Source organism: Triticum dicoccoides, chromosome 6B (assembly GCF_002162155.2).
Source record: "Triticum dicoccoides isolate Atlit2015 ecotype Zavitan chromosome 6B, WEW_v2.0, whole genome shotgun sequence".
Taxonomy (NCBI): Eukaryota; Viridiplantae; Streptophyta; class Magnoliopsida; order Poales; family Poaceae; genus Triticum; species Triticum dicoccoides.
The window spans coordinates 639,538,998-639,555,601 of NC_041391.1; the positions used below are offsets into that span (position 1 = coordinate 639,538,998).

The following is a 16,604-nucleotide window of genomic DNA, read 5'->3' on the forward strand; positions in this document are numbered from 1 at the left end:
GGTTGAAGCTTCTGTAAACATGGTTGAAGCTTGTAGGAAACATGGTTGAAGCTTTTGGAAAACATGGTTGAATCTTTTTGAAAATATGGTTGAAGCTTTTGGAAAACATGGTTGAAGCTTTTTCAAACAATGGTTGAAGCTTTTTTAAACATGCTTGAAGCAAAATAATGGTTGAAGCTTTTGGAAAACATGGTTGAAGCTTTTTCAAACAATGGTTGAAGCTTTTTTAAACATGCTTGAAGCAAAATAACAAGTTTGAAAAGGAAAAGCCTTGAATGATTTAAAGTGTTGATTTTGCTATGCAACAAGAGTTGGGAAAGGAAGCTTATTTACATTATGCTTCCAGCAAAAATATTGTAGGGATGTAGCTAATTTGCAGGTAAAATGTATATTTTGGCCCTGCAACAAATCTAACAGAAGGTTGTAGCTATTTTCTGTGAGCTTCCAGCAATTTGAGTGTGGCAATGCAACATCCACATATTGTTTTCATGAAAAAGGTTTCGAGGGAAAAAATGCACAGAGATTCCCTTGAATCTTCGATGGATGAAGCTCAGAACCAGCAAAACAATAAACAGTTGTCAATGCATGATCATGTTGGCAAGTAGAAGAACACATCTACTAAAAACGGAAGAAGTGCTTCATCCAAAAGATCAAGTTATCATCGGTTTACATACCAAAAGAACACATATGTTTACCGGAGGTATCATCAGTTTACATACGAACGCGCACTACTCTAATACTATCAGAACGCTACCACCTCAGACATGATTCTAGACCTAACGAAAATAAACGAGCTTGATCGTCTTGAACCCTCCAGCAAATTAAGCCGCCAACTCTTCCCTGAATGCCCGCTCCATTGGGGCATTGTTGATTGGGTGAATGCAGAGGTTGTGTGCCACATCCATGCGGTATCGCGCCATGTCTTCCTGTAAAAATGAATGCAAAAGTAAGCAAGTATGATACTAATTATTCTTGTGTTGCATGAGTATTGAAAACAAAGAAAGTAGATTGCAACAAAATGACAAGAAAAAAAATGTGTACCTGCTTGAACTCTTTCATTGACTTCCCATCAAAGTTCTCCATATATTTGAGCCCGAAAAAGCCACAATCACATATGTGAGATAAAATAAAGTTCTCATTCATAGTTCCCATGCATAGTTGAAACAACAAGAATGTTGAAATGGAACACATGATTGAAGCAAAATTCAAAAAGAAAACTCACAGGGTATCTTGCTTTGGGTAATCCTCTAGGTCAAGACAGGCGAAGGATCCAACATTGACATTGAATTGGCTGTACTCTTGTGCGAGGGCTGCAAAGTTTGTGATCTACCACCAAGAAACACGCACAAAAGTTTGAAAAAATAGGATGAGGTGTGTGAAGATGACAACATGGCATTTATGTAGATGAAGCAAAATTCAAACAGAAAATTAAAAATAGAGAGCATGAGCCTACCAGGTTATTGGCCTGCTTCTTCAAAGGAGATTGTTTTCCTTTTGAATGGATTGAGTCAAATACATTCCACTGTTTGTATAGCAAGTTTGCGCAAACAATTATCCAGTGCTTATCATGAACAATTGTGAAAAAAGCTGGAAAGCACAAAAGAAAGGCAAAAAAGGTACTCAGAACATGTAGAAAATGTTACAACCTAGTAGGAATGAACTGTTGGAAATATGCCCTAGAGGCAATAATAAAAGTATTATTATATTTCATTGTTCATGATAATTGTCTTTTATTCATGCTATAACTGTATTATCCGGAAATCGTAATACACGTGTGAATACATAGACCACAATATGTCCCTAGTGAGCCTCTAGTTGACTAGCTCGTTGTGATCAACAGATAGTCATGGTTTCCTGGCTATGGACACTGGATGTCGTTGATAACGGGATCACATCATTAGGAGAATGATGTGATGGACAAGACCCAATCCTAAGCATAGCACAAAGATCGTGTAGTTCGTTTGCTAGAGCTTTGCCAATGTCAAGTATCTCTTCCTTCGACCATGAGATCGTGTAACTCCCGGATACCGTAGGAGTGCTTTGGGTGTATCAAACGTCACAACGTAACTGGGTGACTATAAAGGTGCACCACAGGTATCTCCGAAAGTGTCTGTTGGGTTGACACGGATCGAGACTAGGATTTGTCACTCCGTATGACGGAGAGGTATCTCTGGGCCCACTCGGTAATGCGTCATCATAATGAGCTCAAGGTGACCAAGGTGTTGGCCACGGGATCATGCATTACGGTACGAGTAAAGTGACTTGCCAGTAACGAGACTGAACAAGGTATTGGGATACCGACGATTGAGTCTCGGGCAAGTAACGTACCGATTGACAAAGGGAATTGTATACAGGGTTTGATCAAATCCTCGACATCATGGTTCAACTGATGAAATCATCAAGGAGCATGTGGGATCCAACATGGGTATCCAGACCCCGCTGTTGGTTATTGCCCGAGAGTCATCTCGGTCATGTCTGCATGTCTCCCGAACCCGTAGGGTCTACACACTTAAGGTTCGGTGATGCTAGGGTTGTATGAATATGAGTATGCAGCATACCGAATGTTGTTCGGAGTCCCGGATGAGATCCCGGACGTCACGAGGAGTTTCAGAATGGTCCGGAGGTAAAGAATAATATATAGGAAGTGGTTTTTCGGCCATCGGGAAAGTTTCGGGGTCTCCCGGTAATGTACCGGGACCACCGGAAGGGTCCTGGGGGTCCACCGGGTGGAGCCACCCATCCCGGAGGGCCCCATGGGCTGACGTGGGAGGGGATCCATCCCATAGTGGGCTGGTGCGCCCCCCTAGGCCCACCCCCTGCGCCTAGGGTTGAAACCCTAGGGTGGGGGGGGGGGGCGCACCACATGCCTTGGGGGGCACTCCTCCCCCCTTGGCCGCCGCCCCCTTGGGAGATCCAATCTCCTAGGGCCGGCGCCCCCCTGGGGGCCTATATAAAGGAGGGCAGGGGGGAGGGCAGCCGCACCCATTGCCTTGGTGCCTCCCTCCCCCTGCTACACCTCGTCCTCCTCCCGTAGACGCTTGGCGAAGCCCTGCTGGAGTTCTGCTGCATCCACCACCACGCCGTCGTGCTGCTGGATCATCATCAACCTCTCCTTCCTCCTTGCTGGATCAAGAAGGAGGAGACGTCTCCCGTCCCGTACGTGTGTTGAACGCGGAGGTGTTGTCCGTTCAGCACTTGGACATCGGTGATCTGAATCACGTCGAGTACGACTCCATCATCACCATCCCCTTGCAAGCTTATGCACGTGATCTACAAAGTGGTATGTAGATGCAAACTCACTCCCTTGACTCGTTGCTTAGATGAACTCATAGATGGATCTTGGTGAAACCGTAGGAAAAATTTTAATTTTTTGCAACGTTCCCCAACATGAACGTATGCTTTCCAATGTTGTAACTCATGTACAAAAAATCTTCCAACATCAATTAGAATTGCTACATGTGTTTCAAAGAGATGTTGTCAACATCAATAATAATTGCTACATATGTTTCGAAAGAAATGCTACATCATTGGATCATATTTTGAAAGTATTTGTGGTGTGAAACAAAAGTAGGCTCTCGGGAAACTTACGAGGTCATATTTATTCGCCTTGAACTTTGTCACAACCCTTTCAAGCTCAGGTATGAGTTTTGCTGGTTGGAAGGTTGTTGGGTCTTGTTTTAGTAGGATCTACTTGAAAGATACAACAAAATGGTTAGTGTGTGTTGCAACAAAAAATGTGAAGAAAAAAGGAATGAAGCATTGCTTGTTTTTGCAAAAACTTACCCCCGCGTGGACTGAGAACATGTATTTCTTCCGATTCGTACCACTTGCTGCACGGGATGCCATGTTGTTCATCTCGATACATAGGGACATAAACTCATCATTCATATCCCCACGAGGCTTGAAGCATACCAGGAATTTCTTGTATCCAATGTAAAATCCACCTATCTTGATGAAAGGTGTCCTGTTACCATAGATGCAACCGAATGAATCATTTGTTTCGAGCAGAAAAAAATAAAAAACAGAAAGCAAAAAGAGATAGGGCTTAGCTAGCTCACACTTGTTCATTGGCTTGTGATCTCCTCAATGGTTTCCCATGCTTTACATACTTCTCATATGTGGCTGTAGCTGCATCGACCTTTTGCTTCTTTGCCTTGGTATTTTTTACGGCTGGAATTTTGGCCATCCTCTTCTTCCTAGTGTTCTTGTCATGTGTGCTAGGGCCACTGCTTGCATCAACAATTTGCTCTTCTGTAGCGACCATCTTAGGAGCTGTAGGAAGCAACAAAATGGATGAGTTTGCAAGGGATTGTACAAAAAAGAATTTGCTGCAATCACACATATGTAGCAAAAAAATGACATGGAGAAAACAAAAAGAAATGATGTAGGAGGAAGGAAGCATACTTGGGCTGTCATCATCGTTTGAAACAGGGAACACGGGGATGTTTTCAAAGATGGGGCTGACTGTGCTCTTGATTATAGGCTCATCTGTGCAATGCATCATCTCGTAGTCTTCGGAGCCCTTTGGGAACAACTCAAAGGATGGCTCGTCGTCCCAAATGCCGGCTGTCGCACTCCTGGGTGCATCATAGAAGAGTGGGGGGATGTGAGGTGAGACGTTCCCTTCCATCTCGAAACTCACTCGTTGTTGCTCACGAGTTTCAGCAGCCTAGGTTGCTACTTGTTGCTTTAATCCGGTGACTTCATCCTTGATAATGCTAGGTGTTGTACCTTCAGCTTGAGCTTGAGCACCAATGCCATCATTTGCAGCTTTAGCATCATTCTCTTTTCCGCGACATTCGTCCATGATAGGTGCTTCAAAGGAGAAGTTGGGCTCACTGGTAGCTGTGATTATTGGGGAACATAGTAATTTCAAAAAATTTCCTACGCACACGCAAGATCATGGTGATTCATAGCAACGAGAGGGGAGAGTATTGTCCACGTACCCTCGTAGACTGTAAGCGGAAGCGTTATTACAACACGGTTGATGTAGTCGTACGTCTTCATGATCTGACCGATCCAAGTACCGAACGTATGGCACCTCTGAGTTCAGCACATGTTCAGCTCGATGATGATCCCCGGACTCCGATCCAGCAAAGTGTCGGGGATGAGTTCCGTCAGCACGACGGCGTGGTGACGATGATGATGTTCTACCGGCGCAGGGCTTTGGTTAAACTCCGCGATGATATGACCGAGGTGGAATATGGTGGAGGGGGGCACCGCACTCGGCTAAGGAACGATCTTGAAGATCAACTTGTGTGTTCTTGGGTGCCCCCCTGCCCCCGTATATAAAGGAGCAAGGGGGGAGGCCGGCCGGCCCTTGTGGGCGCGCCAAGGAGGAGTCCTCCTCCTCCTAGTAGGAGTAGGACTCCCTCTTTCCTACTCCTACTAGGAGGGGGAAAGGAAGGGGGAGAGGGAGAGGGAAAGAGGGGGGCGCCGCCCCCCCTCTCCTAGTCCAATTCGGACCAGAGGGGGAGGGGGCGCGCGGCCCATCCTGGCTGCCCCTCTCTCTCTCCACTAAAGCCCATAAGGCCCATTACTTCTCCCGGGGGGTTTCCGGTAACCCTCCGGCACTCCGGTTTTCTCCGAAAACACCCGGAACACTTCCGGTGTCCGAATATAGTCGTCCAATATATCTATATTTATGTCTCAACCATTTTGAGACTCCTCGTCATGTCCGTGATCACATCCGGGACTCCGAACAAACTTCGGTACATCAAAACTTATAAACTCATAATAAAACTGTCATCGTAATTTTAAGCGTGCGGACCCTACGGGTTCGAGAACTATGTAGACATGACCTAGAACTATTCTCGGTCAATAACCAATAGCGGAACCTGGATGCTCATATTGGCTCCTACATATTCTACGAAGATCTTTATCAGTCAAACCGCATAACAACATACGTTGTTCCCTTTGTCATCGGTATGTTACTTGCCCGAGATTTGATTGTCGGTATCCAATACCTAGTTCAATCTCGTTACCGGCAAGTCTCTTTACTCGTTACGTAATGCATCATTCCGTAACTAACTCATTAGCTACATTGCTTGCAAGGCTTATAGTGATGTGCATTACCGAGAGGGCCCAGAGATACCTCTCCGACACTCAGAGTGACAAAACCTAATCTCAAAATAGGCCAACCCAACATGTACCTTCGGAGACACCTGTAGAGCTCCTTTATAATCACCCAGTTACGTTGTGAAGTTTGGTAGCACACAAAGTGTTCCTCCGGTAAATGGGAGTTGCATAATCTCATAGTTACAGGAACATGTATAAGTCATGAAGAAAGCAATAGCAATATACTAAACTATCAAGTGCTAGGCTAACGGAATGGGTCATGTTAATCACATAATTCTCCTAATGATGTGATCCCGTTAATCAAATGACAACACATGTCTATGGTTAGGAAACATAACCATCTTTGATTAATGAGCTAGTCAAGTAGAGGCATACTAGTGACGTTATGTTTGTCTATGTATTCACACATGTATCATGTTTCCGGTTAATACAATTCTAGCATGAATAATAAACATTTATCATGATACGAGGAAATAAATAATAACTTTATTATTGCCTCTAGGGCATATTTCCTTCAGTCTCCCACTTGCACTAGAGTCAATAATCTAGATTACATAGTAATGATTCTAACACCCATGGAGTCTTGGTGCTGATCATGTTTTGCTCGTGGAAGAGGCTTAGTCAACGGGTCTGCAACATTCAGATCCGTATGTATCTTGCAAATCTCTATGTCTCCCACCTGGACTTGGTCCCGGATGGAATTGAAGCGTCTCTTGATGTGCTTGGTCCTCTTGTGAAATCTGGATTCCTTTGCCAAGGCAATTGCACCAGTATTGTCACAGAAGATCTTCATTGGTCCCGATGCACTAGGTATGACACCTAGATCGGAAATGAACTCCTTCATCCAGACTCCTTCATTTGCTGCTTCCGAAGCAGCTATGTACTCCGCTTCACATGTAGATCCCGCCACGACGCTTTGTTTAGAACTGCACCAACTTACAGCTCCACCGTTTAATAAAAACACGTATCCGGTTTGTGATTTAGAATCGTCCGGATCAGTGTCAAAGCTTGCATCGACGTAACCATTTACGACTAGCTCTTTGTCACCTCCAAAGACGAGAAACATATCCTTAGTCCTTTTCAGGTATTTCAGGATGTTCTTGACCGCTGTCCAGTGATCCACTCCTAGATTACTTTGGTACCTTCCTGCCAAGCTTATTTCTAAGCATACATCAGGTCTGGTACACAGCATTGCATACATGATAGAGCCTATGGCTGAAGCATAGGGAACATCTTTCATTTTCTCTCTATCTTCTGCTGTGGTCGGGCATTGAGTCTGACTCAATTTCACACCTTGTAGCACGGGCAAGAACCCTTTCTTTGCCTGATCCATTTTGAACTTTTTCAAAACTTTATCAAGGTATGTGCTTTGTGAAAGTCCAATTAAGCGTCTTGATCTATCTCTATAAATCTTGATGCCCAATATGTAAGCAGCTTCACCGAGGTCTTTCATAGAAAAACTTTTATTCAAGTATCCCTTTATGCTATCCAGAAATTCTATATCATTTCCAATTAATAATATGTCATCTACATATAAAATCAGAAATGCTACAGAGCTCCCACTCACTTTCTTGTAAATACAGGCTTCTCCAAAAGTCTGTATAAAACCATATGCTTTGATCACACTATCAAAGCGCTTATTCCAACTCCGAGATGCTTGCACCAGTCCATAAATGGATCGCTGGAGCTTGCATACTTTGTTAGCACCTTTTGGATCAATAAAACCTTCTGGTTGCATCATATACAACTCTTCTTCCAGAAATCCATTCAAGAATGCAGTTTTGAAATCCATTTGGCAAATTTCATAATCATAAAATGCAGCAATTGCTAACATGATTCGGACAGACTTAAGCATCGCTATGGGTGAGAAAGTCTCATCGTAGTCAACCCCTTGAACTTGTCGAAAACCTTTCGCAACAAGTCGAGCTTTATAGACAGTTACATTACCATCAGCGTCAGTCTTCTTCTTAAAGATCCATTTATTCTCAATGGCTTGCCGATCATCGGGCAAGTTAACCAAAGTCCATACTTTGTTCTCGTACATGGATCCCATCTCAGATTTCATGGCCTCTAGCCATTTTGCAGAATCTGGGCTCATCATCGCTTCCTCATAGTTCATAGGTTCATCATGGTCAAGTAACATGACTTCCAGAATAGGATTACCGTACCACTCTGGTGCAGATCTTACTCCGGTAGACCTACGAGGTTCAGTAGAAACTTGATATGAAGTTTCATGATCAATATCATTAGCTTCCTCACTAATTGGTGTAGTTGTCACAGGAACCTATTCTTGTGATGAACTACTTTCCAATAAGGGAGCAGGTACAGTTATCTCATCAAGTTCTACTTTCCTCCCACTCACTTCTTTCGAGAGAAACTCCTTCTCTAGAAAGGATCCGAATTTAGCAACGAAAATCTTGCCTTCAGATCTGTGATAGAAGGTGTACCCAACAGTCTCTTTTGGGTATCTTATGAAGACACATTTCTCCGATTTGGGTTCGAGCTTATCTGGTTGAATTTTCTTCACATAAGCATCGCAGCCCCAAACTTTAAGAAACGACAACTTTGGTTTCTTGCCAAACCACAGTTCATGAGGCATCGTCTCAACAGATTTTGATGGTGCCCTATTTAACATGAATGCGGCTGTGTCTAAAGCTAACCCCAAAACGATAGTGGTAAATCAGTAAGAGACATCATAGATCGCACCATATCTAGTAAAGTATGATTACGACGTTCGGACACATCATTTCGTTGTGGTGTTCCGGATGGCGTGAGTTGCGAAACTATTCCGCATTGTTTCAAATGTAAACCAAAATCGTAACTCAAATATTCTCCTCCACGATCAGATCGTAGAAATTTTATTTTCTTGTTACGATGATTTTTCACTTCACTCTAAAATTCTTTGAACTTTTCAAATGTTTCAGACTTGTGTTTCATTAAGTAGATATAACCATATCTGCTCAAATCATCTGTGAAGGTGAGAAAATAACAATACCCGCCGCGAGCCTCAACATTCATTGGACCACAAACATCAGTATGTATGATTTCCAACAAATCAGTTGCTCGCTCCATAGTTCCGGAGAACGGCATTTTAGTCATCTTGCCCATGAGGCACGGTTCGCAAGTACCAAGTGATTCATAATCAAGTGATTCCAAAAGCTCATCAGTATGGAGTTTCTTCATGCGCTTTACACCGATATGACCTAAACTGAAGTGCCACAAATAAGTTGCACTATCATTATCAACTCTGCATCTTTTGGTTTCAACACTATGAATATGTGTATCACTACTATCGAGATTCAATAAAAATAGACCACTCTTCAAGGGTGCATGACCATAAAAGATATTGCTCATATAAATAGAACAACCATTATTCTCTGATTTAAATGAATAACCGTCTCGCATCAAACAAGATCTAGATATAATGTTCATGCTCAACGCTGGCACCAAATAACAATTATTTAGGTCTAAAACTAATCCCGATGGTAGATGTAGAGGTAGCGTGCCGACCGCGATCACATCGACTTTGGAACCATTTCCCACGCGCATCGTCACCTCGTCCTTAGACAATCTTCGCTTAATCCATAGTCCCTGTTTCGAGTTGCAAATATTAGCAACAGAACCAGTATCAAATACCCAGGTACTACTGCGAGCATTAGTAAGGTACACATCAATAACATGTATATCACATATACCTTTGTTCACTTTGCCATCCTTCTTATCCGCCAAATACTTGGGGCAGTTCCGCCTCCAGTGTCCAGTCTGCTTGCAGTAGAAGCACTCAGTTTCAGGCTTAGGTCCAGACTTGGGTTTCTTCTCTTGAGCAGCAACTTGTTTGCTGTTCTTCTTGAAGTTCCCCTTCTTCTTCCCTTTGCCCTTTTTCTTGAAACTAGTGGTCTTGTTGACCATCAACACTTGATGCTCCTTCTTGATTTCTACCTCCGCGGCTTTTAGCATTGCGAAGAGCTCGGGAATAGTCTTTTCCATCCCTTGCATATTATAGTTCATCACGAAGCTCTTGTAGCTTGGTGGCAGTGATTGAAGAATTCTGTCAATGACACTATCATCAGGAAGATTAACTCCCAGTTGAATCAAGTGATTATTATACCCAGACATTTTGAGTATGTGTTCACTGACAGAACTATTCTCCTCCATCTTGCAGCTATAGAACTTATTGGAGACTTTATATCTCTCAATCCGGGCATTTGCTTGAAATATTAACTTCAACTCCTGGAACATCTCATATGCTCCATGACATTCAAAACATCGTTGAAGACCCGGTTCTAAGCCGTAAAGCATGGCACACTGAACTATCGAGTAGTCATCAGCTTTGCTCTGCCAAACGTTCTTAACGTCGCCAGTTGCATCAGCAGCAGGCCTGGCACCCAGCGGTGCTTCTAGGACGTAATTCTTCTATGCAGCAATGAGGATAATCCTCAGGTTACGGACCCAGTCCGTGTAATTTCTACCATCATCTTTCAACTTTGCTTTCTCAAGGAACGCATTAAAATTCAACGGAACAACAGCACGAGCCATCTATCTACAACAAACATAGACAAGCAAAATACTATCAGGTACTAAGTTCATGATAAATTTAAGTTCAATTAATCATATTACTTAAGAACTCCCACTTAGATAGACATCCCTCTAATCCTCTAAGTGATTATGTGATCCATATCAACTACACCATGTCCGATCGTCACGTGAGATGGAGTAGTTTCAATGGTGAACATCAATATGTTGATCATATCTACTATATGATTCACGCTCGACCTTTCGGTCTCCGTGTTCTGAGGCCATATCTGCTATATGCTAGGCTCGTCAAGTTTAACCTGAGTATTCCGCGTGTGCAACTGTTTTGCACTCGTTGTATTTGAACGTAGAGCCTATCACACCCGATCATCACGTGGTGTCTCAGCACGAAGAACTTTCGCAATGGTGCATACTCAGGGAGAACACTTCTTGATAATTTAGTGAAAGATCATCTTAAAATGCTACCGTCAATCAAAGCAAGATAAGATGCATAAAGGATAAACATCACATGCAATCAATATAAGTGATATGATATGGCCATCATCATCTTGTGCTTGTGATCTCCATCTTCGAAGCACCTTCGTGATCACCATCGTCACCGGCGCGACACCTTGATCTCCATCATAGAATCGTTGTCGTTACGCCATCTATTGCTTCTACGACTACCGCTACCGCTTAGTGATAAAGTAAAGCAATTACAGGGCGTTTGCATTTCATACAATAAAGCGACAACCATATGGCTCCTGCCAGTTGCCGATAACTTCGGTTACAAAACATGATCATCTCCTACAATAAAATATAGCATCACGTCTTGACCATATCACATCACAACATGCCCTGCAAAAACAAGTTAGACGTCCTCTACTTTGTTGTTGCAAATTTTACGTGGCTGCTACGGGCTTAGCAAGAACTGTTCTTACCTACGCATCAAAACCACAACGATAGTTCGTCAAGTTAGTGCTGTTTTAACCTTCGCAAGGACCGGGCGTAGCCATACTCGATTCAGCTAAAGTGAGAGAGACATACACCCGCCAGCCACCTTTAAGCACCAGTGCTCGTAACGGTGAAACCAGTCTCGCGTAAGCGTACGCGTAATGTCGGTCCGGGCCGCTTCATCTCACAATACCGCTGAACCAAAGTATGACATGCTGGTAAGCAGTATGACTTGTATCACCCACAACTCACTTGTGTTCTACTCGTGCATATGACATCTACGCATAAAACCTGGCTCGGATGCCACTGTTGGGGAACGTAATAATTTCAAAAAAATTCCAACGCACACGCAAGATCATGGTGATGCATAGCAATGAGAGGGGAGAGTATTGTCCACGTACCCTCATAGACCGTAAGCGGAAGCGTTATGACAACGCGGTTGATGTAGTCGTACGTCTTCATGATCCGACCGATCCAAGTACCGAACGTACGACACCTCCGAGTTCAGCACACGTTCATCTCGATGATGATCCCCGAACTCCGATCCAGCAAAGTGTCGGGGATGAGTTCCGTCAGCACGACGGCGTGGTGACGATGATGATGTTCTACCGGCGCAGGGCTTCGCCTAAACTCCGCGACGATATGACCGAGGTGGAATATGGTGGAGGGGGGCACCGCACACGGCTAAGGAACGATCTTGAAGATCAACTTGTGTGTTCTAGGGTTCCCCCTGCCCCCGTATATAAAGGAGCAAGGGGGGAGGCCGGCCGACCCTTGTGGGCGCGCCAAGGAGGAGGAGTCCTCCTCCTAGTAGGAGTAGGACTCCCTCTTTCCTACTCCTACTAGGAGGGGGAAAGGAAGGGGGAGAGGGAGAGGGAAAGAGGGGGGCGCCGCCCCCCTCTCCTAGTCCAATTCGGACCAGAGGGGGAGGGGGCGTGCGGCCCATCCTGGCTGCCCCTCTCTCTCTCTCTCTCCACTAAAGCCCATAAGGCCCATTACTTCTCCCGGGGGGTTTCCGGTAACCCTCCGGCACTCCGGTTTTCTCCGAAAACACCCGGAACACTTCCGGTGTCCGAATATAGTCTTCCAATATATCAATATTTATGTCTCGACCATTTCGAGACTCCTCGTCATGTCCGTGATCACATCCGGGACTCCAAACAAACTTCGGTACATCAAAACTTATAAACTCATAACAAAATTGTCATCATAACATTAAGCGTGCGGACCCTACGGGTTCGAGAACTATGTAGACATGACCTAGAACTATTCTCGGTCAATAACCAATAGCGGAACCTGGATGCTCATATTGGCTCCTACATATTCTATGAAGATCTTTATCGGTCAAACCGCATAACAACATACGTTGTTCCCTTTGTCATCGGTATGTTACTTGCCCGAGATTTGATTGTCGGTATCCAATACCTAGTTCAATCTCGTTACCGGCAAGTCTCTTTAGTCGTTATGTAATGCATCATTTCGTAACTAACTCATTAGCTACATTGCTTGCAAGGCTTATAGTGATGTGCATTACCGAGAGGGCCCAGAGATACCTCTCCGGCAGTCGGAGTGACAAAACCTAATCTCGAAATACGCCAACCCAACATGTACCTTCGGAGACACCTGTAGAGATCCTTTATAATCACCCAGTTACGTTGTGACGTTTGGTAGCACACGAAGTGTTCCTCCGGTAAACGGGAGTTGCATAATCTCATAGTTACAGGAACATGTATAAGTCATGAAGAAAGCAATAGCAATATACTAAACGATCAAGTGCTAGGCTAACGGAATGGGTCATGTCAATCACATAATTCTCCTAATGATGTGATCCCGTTAATCAAATGACAACACATGTCTATGGTTAGGAAACATAACCATCTTTGATTAATGAGCTAGTCAAGTAGAGGCATACTAGTGACGTTATGTTTGTCTATGTATTCACACATGTATCATGTTTCCGGTTAATACAATTCTAGCATGAATAATAAACATTTATCATGATATGAGGAAATAAATAATAACTTTATTATTGCCTCTAGGGCATATTTCCTTCAGTGATGGCGTCTCCAACATCGCGAAGGAGGGCATCCATCCGGCTGCACTGCAATCCCTTTAAACACTGTCCAAACTTGCCTACAACATCATCCACCTCCGCTGCAAAAATACCCTTGTGCTTGTCGTAAAGCATTTGAAACTGAGTTGGTACCTACAAGAAGGCAATTATTGAACATTTTAGTCACATGTGTGGATGTAAAAAACACACATGTGGGTGTGGCACATTAGAGGTATGGATGGAGCTAGAAAACAAGTAGGTATGCTACTGTGTTACTATGTTTCAAATAAAGAGTGTGATTGTAGCAATTTACTGTCATGTATGTAGGTAGCAGATTAATGATATGGATGTAGCAAAACTATGACATGGATGAAGCAAAAACAGAATGTAGTTGTAGCACACTAGACACATGGATGTAGCAAAAAACCCTAGTAGGTATGAACTTAAACCACATATGAAGCAAAAACAGAACATGGTTGTAGCACATCAAAATGAAGGATGCAGCAAAATAAATATACACTTGCAACTTGGTATAATAAAATAATGCGAAGCCAACGGTAAACAGGAAATGAATACAATGAAAATGTACCCTTAGATCTTGCATGCTAGGGAATGATTGCTGCAGCCAATCGTTCAGCGATGATGATAGGTGTGGTTCAGCATCAACATTTTGTTGAGCCTCGTTTGATTGAGAGTCCTTTGCTTGAATTTCAGCACCTTGAACTTGGCTTCCTTGGCCACTAGTTCCTTGGCCACTAGGTGCTTCAGCACCAACTCCCTGCCCACTAGCTGCTTCAGCACCAACTTCCTGCCCCACAAGTTGTGCTGCATAGGGGGTGTTGCACAAACTCCGGATCTAGGAAAACAAAACATGAGTGGCGGAAATAAGAAGGCTGCCATAAACTAATTGGAAAAGCAAAGATTGCTACATGCAAATTCAGTGAGCAAAAAACATGGGGGTGTTAATACTCCATTGACAAAGGAAAATACATAGGCGGGATGTAGCAAAATTACATGGATGTGTTTCCCGTAGAAAGGTTGGACAAGAGTGAGCTTGTTCTTGTCAACTTTATCCAACCACTCAAAATCCTTTTGACAAACAAAACATATCCTCGGCACGGAATAATCAATAGCATGCTCATTTGGGAGGCCAGCCGGGATATCAACACAATCCATGTATATGATCTGCATGGAATGGAAAAGGACATTAGCCAACAAAAAACATAAAAGTCATGAAGGTTTCATGCAACAAAGGAAAAAGATGGAGGTATTTCATAATGTTGCATTGCATACCGCTAACATGGGAAGGCATGAAGCAATCTGAAACTCTTTTTCTGTGTTTGCTTGCATCCTCTTCTTCTCTTGAAAGACTCCAACCTCCTCCATCGCTCGTGCCAACAAGTGCTCATCCCAAGTGAATTCATGCACTAAAGACATATCTTCCAGGGAAGCAAGATACTCGAGATTCACCATATTGCCTGTGCCTGGGCACAAAACTGTTGCCAACGCAAGGAGTGCCCAAGTCCTATTTATCATAACCACGTCCTCCTCACTGCAACTAGTGAGCAACTTGACAACATGGGCAATTGGAGCCCTATTCCCCTCCTTGTAGATGCTGCGAAGATCATGTTCATCACTCTTCTTTAGAAGCTTCATGGGTCTATCACCGAATGGCATGTTGAAAATCCTTTTCACCATAAGCTTGCTGAAGGTGATAGATTTGTTCTTGTGTTTGAACTCAGAGAGTATGTGATTCGTGTTCATCGCAACAAACTCAATGAGCACATGGGGCACCTTGAAAGACCGAATGTCCAACAAGTCTCCAAACGGTCCCTCCCTTATGATTCTCCGTTTTTCTGGTGACACTTGATTCCAATCTGAGCCAGCCTTTTTGAGTTAAACCTTGACTTGAAGCCACATAGATTGCCTTTCTTCTTATTCTTCTTCTTAGCCTTCTTACTCCCCTCATTCTCACCAGAGGTGCCTACAACATCTACAAAAAGGAAAAAAACAAGTCAATAAAACCATAAAACTGCACCATCAGAAGCTAGGAAGAAACATACATGAACACCTAAAAAATTCTGTAAAACCTATGAAACATACAAGCACACACAAAAGCACTCTGAAAATTAGCCTTTATTATAAGTACGTCTGCTATAGAATAAAACCTAGGAGATTTTGCAGCACCAAGAGGCCTATTTACAAATTTACATCAAATTAATTAGAGAAGTGGTGCATGGATCAGAATTAACTAGCGCTGGAGGTATCAAATGGTTGGTGGCCTGATTGTATGTTAGCCAACCGAACCTCAAATTCTGCTCCCTGAAATAATTGTAATTCTAGGTTTGTCCCAAGCCAAATTTGATTAAGCTTGACTGACTCTACAAAAAAATGTGCAAGATATGTTTTATACGGAATCTCTCATACATGAGACTAATCGAGTATTCTAGCTGTTAATATATCATATAAACACAGTCAAGATTTGTTAAACTAGTTTGAGTCAAGATAAGACAATCATCCTGAGGTGGCACACACAAATCCTGATGTTAATTAGGTATTCTAGTTTGTTTTTCAAGGGAACCAGACTCTGAGCTTTGTACGGTTGCAACATCTCTTTATCCCCATCTCCACATTGAAAAGATAAAAAACGCACGGGCACGTAGCATCCTGGATGGCTGCTTCCAGCTCTCCGTGGCGCCCGTTGTAGCATCCTGGGAACCGGTTGTAGCACCGACCAGCTCCCTCCAGTCTAATTTGCCGTTTTGAGCTCTGTAGCTCGCCGCGGTCACCGGTTCCAGCAAAACCAGTACGCAGGTTGCAGCTACCCATTTCCCATCCCAAATCCATAGCCAACAGAAGAATATAGGCCAGATTCAAATTCACCACTGCGCCCCCTCCCTCTGCCCGCGGGAACCCCACCCCGCCCCCTCCCTCTGCCCGCGGGAACCCCACCACGCCCCCTCCCTCGACCCGCGAGAACGCCACCCCACCGCCTCCCTCGACCCGC

General features: G+C 43.7%; 1 protein-coding gene across 1 annotated transcript; it reads right to left on the bottom strand.

Moving 5' to 3' along the window:
• Window positions 1-742: 742 nt before the first annotated feature.
• LOC119321364 lies at window positions 743-16,426 on the bottom strand. The gene is made up of 9 exons (XM_037595077.1): window positions 16,198-16,426; window positions 15,470-15,590; window positions 14,891-15,341; window positions 14,612-14,782; window positions 14,354-14,500; window positions 3,585-3,687; window positions 1,454-1,587; window positions 1,223-1,326; window positions 743-926 (listed from the first exon to the last, which is right to left on the bottom strand). Exons 1-9 carry the CDS (start codon window positions 16,424-16,426, stop codon window positions 743-745), a joined length of 1,644 nt encoding a protein of 547 aa, XP_037450974.1.
• Window positions 16,427-16,604: the final 178 nt, after the last annotated feature.